Source organism: Arachis hypogaea, chromosome 20 (genome assembly GCF_003086295.3).
Source record: "Arachis hypogaea cultivar Tifrunner chromosome 20, arahy.Tifrunner.gnm2.J5K5, whole genome shotgun sequence".
Taxonomy (NCBI): Eukaryota; Viridiplantae; Streptophyta; class Magnoliopsida; order Fabales; family Fabaceae; genus Arachis; species Arachis hypogaea.
In genome coordinates, this window is record NC_092055.1 from 10,027,130 (window position 1) to 10,035,393 (window position 8,264).

Here is an 8,264-nt window from a genome sequence, read left to right on the forward strand (position 1 = left end):
TTTTATAGTTTTATTCTTGTCTACAAAATTGTGGTTTTATTTTGACCATCACTTATTTGACTGTTATCCTCTCAGACCTCTCTAGTATTCATATTCATCAATCATTATCATCATAAACTCATTTTTCTTTTGCCTTGACTGCTCAAACTCATAAGGACGATGGGAAGCTTAGACATAAGCATGTCATGCTTGGAATTTATCCAAAAATGAAAAGTTGTTTAAAAAAATGACTTGCAAAAGTTAATTATTTTAGAATTATATGATTTTGCCAAATTGATCAAAAATATAAAATGTTATGCAATATAAATTTTTATTTCATAACTTTTTAATAATTTTATCACACAAAAGGAAACATTTTCATAAAATACAAACACAACAAAATATTTCATAACTACTTCTTAATAAAATGGAAGAAGGGACAAAAATACACTTGAAAGTTCATACGTTGGACAGTAATACACTTGAATCGTTTAATGAGTCACGCGTGTCCATTAATTATACACTTCGGCGGACAGAATCACCATTCCCGCCATCAGCGTGTGGCGTGGTTAGTGAGAGTGGACAGGTGACTCTATTTTATCCTTACTGGCACGTTAAGAGTTAGTGAGCTGACCAATTAGTGCCAACTCAGATAAAATGTTTTATTTTAATGTTTAATTAGGCAAAATTAACCCTGAAACGCTTCGTTATCTTTAATCGAATTATGAACTTTAAGATTTTGTTGGTGGTAACATAGTTTGCACCCTGAGACAATTAGACAGCCCTAGCAGAGAAGCAATGGCATTGCTCTGAAGTGGTGAGTCAGTTCATCATTGGAGGAGTACTCGAAGAAGTGAAGTCAACCCACACGACCACAGCGACGATCACGCACTGGAGGCAGGGACGATCTAAAGGTAACATCTTTTGAACTTCCCATTGTACCTATTATGATTGAACATGCTATTTGATGTTTGTTTAGTAACTAGTTTGTGGTTGTCCGAAAAAAGTTAGAGTTTTCTGGGTTTAGTTGTGGTTGTGAGGGTTTTGTTTTTCTTCGTAGATGTCAACTCACATCACACTTGTGTATCATCATGGGGGGAGGTTGGAGAGAAATTCTAAAAAAGTTACATACAACGGTGGTCAAATGTCCTTAATTCCTAGAGTCAATGTGGATACGCTGAACCTGTTTTTCATGGAGGGGTTGTTCAAGGATTTGGGTTATATTCAGTGGAAGGAATTTTACTGGGAAAAGCCTGATGCCAGAGGTGGTGTTGCTCTTAAGCTACTTAGGCTAGATAGGGATGTGATGAACATGTATGAGGATGCAATTAAAAATGATGATAGGGTGGCACATGTGTATTGGGAGCATATAGTAGACATTCCAACTGAGGTTGAGGTGGTTGACGTAGATGCGGAAGAGGTTCCTACCCCTGAAACAGCCAATGTAAATGCAGAGAGTGTGAAATCACCTAGGGGAGGATAAAGAAGAGGGCACAAAAGAGTCAAAAACCAGCCAGAATTCTGAGGCCAAGAAAACTAACAACAACACTAGGCCAGAAGTCATCCCAGAGTTCATTACCTTCAATGAAGAAAACCAACCCAAGGGAAAGACAACAAAAAACCACACAATCTGAACCAGCAAAACAATCTCACCCACAACCCAAACCGAAAACAATGTCACCCACATCCTAAGTTAAGCCAGCATATGTGGCCCAAGCCCAACACACACCACATGTGGGCCAAGCCCAACATACAACTCCTGTGGCCCAAATCCAAACCACTCAAACTGGACCACCAACAACTTCTGAACCTGGAACTCAATCACAACCCAACCTTCAACAAGATGAGGTCCCTACCTAGGAATCAAGAGCAAAACAAAGAAACAGAAGAAATTCTTATAAGAGGCCAGCTCCTAGTGGACAGACCTTTGTGCAAGGAGGCATAGGTGAAGCTCCAAAAATATTTGTCCCTCGTGCAATCAGTGAGTCATCAGAGAGTGATGATGATGACTCTGATCCAGATTACCATCAGTGTGAGTCTGAGGAGCTGCACAGCCCTTATTCGTCAGACTGTGATAGTGAGTATGAGGCAGAGCGCAATGTTTGACCTCAAGGAAACCCGAATGCTGCTTTTGGCTTAGTACATTTAGAGCTGGGGATGGAATTTGAAACTATGGAGCAATTCAAAAGAGCTGTTAGGAAGTTCAATATACAAATTAGAAGGAGTATCATGTTTAGCCGAGTGGAACCATTGAAGTGTAAGGCAATTTGTTGTGAGGCCAACTGTCCTTGGAGTATCTACTGTTCCAGGTCTAATGAACCAAAGAGTTTTCAAGTTAAGACGTTTGTCAACCAACATGTTTTTGCAAGAAGCCACACCAACAAGTCAGCTGATAGAAAATGGGTTATTGAACAGCTGGAGGAGAAGTTGAGGGACCAAAGGGTTATGGCGAGGAACAAAAAGTCTCTAAGTGGCTATGTTGGTTCTGTTGCACCAAGACAACTTAGCAGGCTTGAGAGAGAGAAGAAAGAAAGTAATAAATGGACTCCCACATGGGTAGGGGATGATAGTGGAGAAATTTATGAGGTTGAGAAGTATCCTACTAAGGTTACTGTTGACTTGGAAAATCAAAAGTGCACCTGTCGATTTTGGCAGCTCACAGGCTTGCCTTGCAAACACGCTTGTGCAGCACTTGCTCTGAGGGGTCGTAGGCCAGAAGACCAGATCCATAACTGGCTGAAAATGGCTGCATATAACTCAGCATACCAACATAACATCAACCTCGTACCAAGCAAAGAATTTTGGGATAAAGCTTAAGGCTATCCTCCACTGCCCCCTCACTATAAGACACCCATTGGAAGACCAACCAAAAAAGAAAAGAAAGGAGAAAAATGAGGCACGGCCAAATTCCAACCCACATAAGCTTAAAAGGAGATATGGAACAATTATTTGCAAATACTGTGGAGAGGTATGAATATCATGTTTTATGAGTTTGTTCTAGAGATCACTGATACTGTTATATTTACATTTTCTCATGTTTATATGTTGTAGAGTGGCCACAATAGTAGGGGTTGTGAAAAAAAGCATGCTGATATGAATGATGAGGTTGCAGCTATGGAAGCAGAGGAAGCTGCTGCTACTAATAACCCTGCACAGCCACCACCACCCCAACAACAGAACCCTAGTGATGCTGCTACTGCTCCAAGACCCAAGTCTAAACCTATGGTCTCCACTGAAACCATGAATACTGCAAGCCCAGCAATAAGGCAGAGGTTTGAACAGTTTATGCCAACTCCAACTCTGAGGCACCAACCAAATCCGGGCCCAAGACCATCAAAACTAGTCCCAAGAGGAGTTCCTGGAAGAAGCAATGGCCCAGCTGCAGCAACTGATCAAGTTGGCCCAAGTGAAGATGGGACCATGCAAGGGGCTGCAACAGAGACATAGAACCTTTATTGAAGACTAATGTGCATGTCTTATTTTTTGTGGGGAAGGCTATTTTGTTTATCAGCATAAATCTTGGGACCTTTCTTTGCAATCTAGTAGTATGTGGTATGTTATGTTATATACATTGTGACTTTGCTTGTTAATCAGGTATTTCTGGCTTGTATGAAAACTCAATGATTATGGTAACTACTCTGCCTATTTTGTGATTACAATGAAGCAAAGACTTCTGATTTTACAAGATGTTGTTGGATATTGTATGAGTTAGCTTGTTTATGAATTGCTTATTTTCAACCAAATTCTCACAGGTTTACATTTTTCTCTTATGTCAATGGTTGATGTTACACCAATTACAAAATGTGATTCATAAAAAAGGAGACCTTTTTTTTTCTTCCATTTATTCAATGCAACTTTGAAAGTTTGAAAGTTATTACACAGGATCCTCACTTCTGAGAATATATCATCACAATCAACAATGCCCAAAAACCCAACCCTAAACAAACACCCATAACCATATTCTTAATACAAGTTATTTCACCCCTAATCATATCAACTGTCTTCTATAAAAGTTGCACATCTTCTTCCAACTTGCTGGAACACTCTGTAAATTCATTCATCTTCTTGTATGATTGTGTCAATGGCCTTTCTTCAGATACAATCTCTGCCCACACGTTTCTTATTTTTCCTTCTACTTCGTCCAGCCAAACAAAATACTCACAACGATGTTCAGCACTCTGAAGATTAGACACAACAATCCAAGGAGGGGTGAAGAACGAAACAAACGGATAACGCCAGTAACAAGAAGAAAGGCAATTTCGAAACCTACCTCCCACAGAGGACATCGCAGAAACAATCTGTCTGGATTCCACTGTGTTCCAGACTTGAGTACCACAGCTTCAAATCCGTGCAAACACTTGCCGTTGTTGTACTCAAACTTCTTCTTCTTCTTCTTGTTCCTCAACAACGAAGACCCGCCACCAACAGCGCTGTCACAATTTAGGGATAAAGAGCTTGATTTTTCCTTGAGTGAGGCCATGTTCTTAGTTATTGGTTAAGGTGTTAGGGTTTCAACACAGAGCTTCTTTCTTCTGAAGATAAAGGAGAACGAAGGTGTTAGGGTTTCAGGGTTAATTTTACCTAATTAAACATTAAAATAAAATATTTTATCTGAGTTGGCACTAATTGGCCAGCTCACTAACTCTTAACGTACCAGCAAGGATAAAATAGAGTCACATGTCCACTCTCACTAACCACGCCACACGCTGATGGCCGGAATGGTGATTCTGTCCGCCGGAGTATATAATTAATGTGCACGCGTGACTCATTAAACGATTCAAGTGTATTACTGTCCAGCGTATGAACTTTCAGGTGTACTTTTGTCCTTCTTCCTGATAAAATTGTTGAAACAGATTATTTCATAACTACTTTATTTTTCATTTGGTATTATTTTTGGTTGTATTCTTGATTTTTTTTTGGTAAGTTCTTGATGTTTTTTTATCTCCTATGTTTTTCGATCCAAGAGAGTCATGCTTTCAGATGAGGCCCAAGAGGAAAGTATTATAAATAGATATGGACATATGGCTAACAAAAAAGACAAAAATGGTAGCCCATACGGTGGTTAACCCACACAATAAAAAAAGGAAAAATAATAGACAAGTATAACTTTGTTCTTGTTGTTCGTTTGGGCTACGGCCCAGACATGACAAAAGATGAACCTTTTTCTGGAATATTCTATGGTGCCTGACCAAAAATATATTGAAATCGATACCATTTGTTGGGCCACGGAAAAAAAATCAAGTGAAAGAATATAAGATGAAATGACACTATATCCAACTCAAAACTTTAAAGTAGTAAATTAATGAATCTCTCACCTTATAAACTCCTCATTCTTCCTTACTTTCTTAAACGTGTGACTAATTTCATACACTCTTCATACTTGCAACATTAACATAATCAACTACTAGAGTTCTAGTAGGTAAGATGTGATTTAAGCAAGATGCAATATATCCATATTCAAGAATTTTATACATATGGTTCAGCATAAATGAGAGGTACTCCTCAACTTAATCACTGCATTAATCTCAAATCAGTCTCAAGTGACCAAAAGCATGACCAACTTTTGTATATTGTTAAGAATTTTGCTCATAGTTAGAACGACCCTCACAAATTGCAAACACTAATCTACTAAGAATTAATCTGATTGATGCTAGAGCATCATCATTAGCTGGAATCGAAATATCTGCAAGATCTGGATCACAATTTGTATCGACTAAACAGATGGTTGGAATTCCCAAAGTGATGCATTCTCTAAGTGCAGTATACTCCTTTTCCTGATCAACGATTATCACGATATCAGGTAACCTTGTCATGTATTTTATGCCACCCAGATATATTTCCAAGTGATTGAGTTTTCTCTTGAACTTGGCGATATCCTTTTTCGGAAGACTCTTGATTCTGCCTGTCTTCTGTGTTATCCTCAAGTCCCTGAACTCCCGAAGCCTTGTTTCTGTGGTGTACCAATTGGTTAACATGCCGCCGAGCCATTTCTTATTAACATAATGACACCGAGCTCCTATTGCCGCTTGTGCTATTAAATCAGCTATTGTCTTCCTAGTGCCAACAATTAGGAATTGTTTCCCCTTGCTTGCTGCATCGAAAACTAAATCACAAGCTTCTGATAAAAAGCGAGCTGTTTTAGTAAGATTTATGATGTTGATACCCTTGCGTTTTGTGGATATGTAAGGCGCCATTTTCGGATTCCATTTTCTAGTACCGTGGCCAAAATGAACTCCTGCTTTCATCATCTCTTCCAAAGTTATGTTCCAATATCTTTTTGCCTGCTTTGTAGGCACTGAGGCAGAGGCGGCTACAGCAGCATGAACTACTAAGTTATCTCTCTTTCTTCGATATCTGCCACCACAGTAAGCAAACTCACTATGTGAAATAACCAAAAAAGAAACAAGATTTGAACAGAAGATACTCCACAATCAATCATCACAAGGTAAGTACAACAAATATCAGGTGTATAAATTTTGATATAAGGCTCTTTTCAAATATTTAAGACAGCATAAGTGATTTAAGCTATGGTATTTGCATTTTAAAGCAAAATCTAGACAGAGGACATAAATATGCATAAATGAAACTTCAATGGCCACAGACCTTAGCAAGTCAGCAATGGATGCAACTTTATCACTTTCATGCGCTACAAACTGACGAATATTTGGCAATCGAGCCATCAAACCGTCATCAACAATCATCAAACCAGCAGGTGCAGCATGATCCACAGTCGTTGCTGTATCGTCAACCGATACCACTGTGGTGGTACCAAGTTTAGCATCCTGCAAATGCGTAGTGTTGACATGTATCAAATTCAATCAATAAATGCTTAAACTAAATTTAAATTAAAAGAGAGGAATCTTGAATACTATAATAAACATTAGATGGCAGATTTTCAGTAATCTTTCTCAAGTTGAAGACACTTTGTTAAAGATTATCAATGTTATGTAAATTACTTAGGCACAAAAGCTACCATATCCAACAAACTAAATTAATCATACATGTAAAAATTAGATAAAAGCTTTTCTGTTAATCTTCTCCATCAAAGGAAGTTCCATTTCTTTTAGATCTTCCTCTTTCATGCTCACACAGATTATCTCAGTTCTATGCATAACAAACACCAACCAATAACAGTGACCTCCACTGTGCTAACAAAATAAGTTATAGGAAAAAGAAAAAGACTTTTTTACCCTCATAAATGTACCTTTCCCTGGAGAATATCTTCTGTGGCCTCAGGAATGAAAACAAAACCCTTGGTGGGTTCGGCCAAATCAAATTCATTGTTGTCAACAGAAGAATCAGTTCTTGTTAGCACAACTTCTGGTGACACTGATCCAAATGGTACTGCATCATCAGGCTGTAACTCAATCCCAACAGATTCATAATTTTCATTTATATCAAATCCTCCTCCTCCTCCTACTCCAGATATCAGTGTAGCTTTGATTCTTTGTCTACAAACAGCAATGTCACTTGGAAAAAATTTGGAACTGAGATGGATAAATGGTAAATCATATCCATTTATCATGCAAGTATTTATGGCGGTTAGTGTTGGTCCATTCTGCAATTTGTAGTGTCTGCATGCCCTATACTCAGAACAAGATAATCATGAAATTATAATCATTATAACATGCAAATATCAAATAGAAGGAAATCATAAAAAATAACAAATATAAGAAATTTATTGATAGAGACTTCATGAGCTGATATATATTCCACTCCAAAAAAAAAAAAAAGATTTTTGTGGCGGTTTCTCTGTGTGTGTGTGTGTGTGAGAGAGAGAGAGAGAGAGAGAGAGAGAGAGACCTTGAGTGGGAAAGAAATGACAAAGAAGAATAATAGGAGAGATCGGAAGAAGCCATTGGGTGCATAGTGAAAAACGCAGACTTTGAATGAAGAAGGTAGGAACTAAGCAGGGTTTTGTTTGACAAAGCAGGTTTTGGGCTTATAATCATCATTATCAATATAATATGCTTTTTTTGCGGTAACAATTCAATTAGGTATCCTTTAAAAGTTGTACAATATTCAATATTCAGTCTTTTATTACAATAATTTAAAAACAAATAAAATAAATACATCTAAAAATTATAAATAGATTTAGTGTCTTTTTAAAATTAAATACACATTCAAAATATAAACTAAATAAAACTAAAATTTAAAATTTCAATTTCAATTTTAAATTCCTGTTTTAGATTTAATATATTTAATTATTAATATATTATAATTTAAATACACATCCAAAAATCAAATTAAGTAGAATTCAAAATTTCGAATTTAAAATTCTAAAA

General features: G+C 37.3%; 1 protein-coding gene across 1 annotated transcript; it reads right to left on the reverse strand.

The window, feature by feature from the left end:
- Nucleotides 1–5,409: 5,409 nt before the first annotated feature.
- On the reverse strand, nt 5,410–7,921 carry LOC112784581 (small ribosomal subunit protein uS2c). The gene is made up of 4 exons (XM_025827845.3): nt 7,783–7,921; nt 7,184–7,562; nt 6,583–6,761; nt 5,410–6,333 (listed from the first exon to the last, which is right to left on the reverse strand). Exons 1-4 carry the CDS (start codon nt 7,845–7,847, stop codon nt 5,553–5,555), a joined length of 1,404 nt encoding a protein of 467 aa, XP_025683630.1. The 5' UTR covers nt 7,848–7,921; the 3' UTR covers nt 5,410–5,552.
- Between the last annotated feature and the right edge of the window lie 343 nt (nt 7,922–8,264).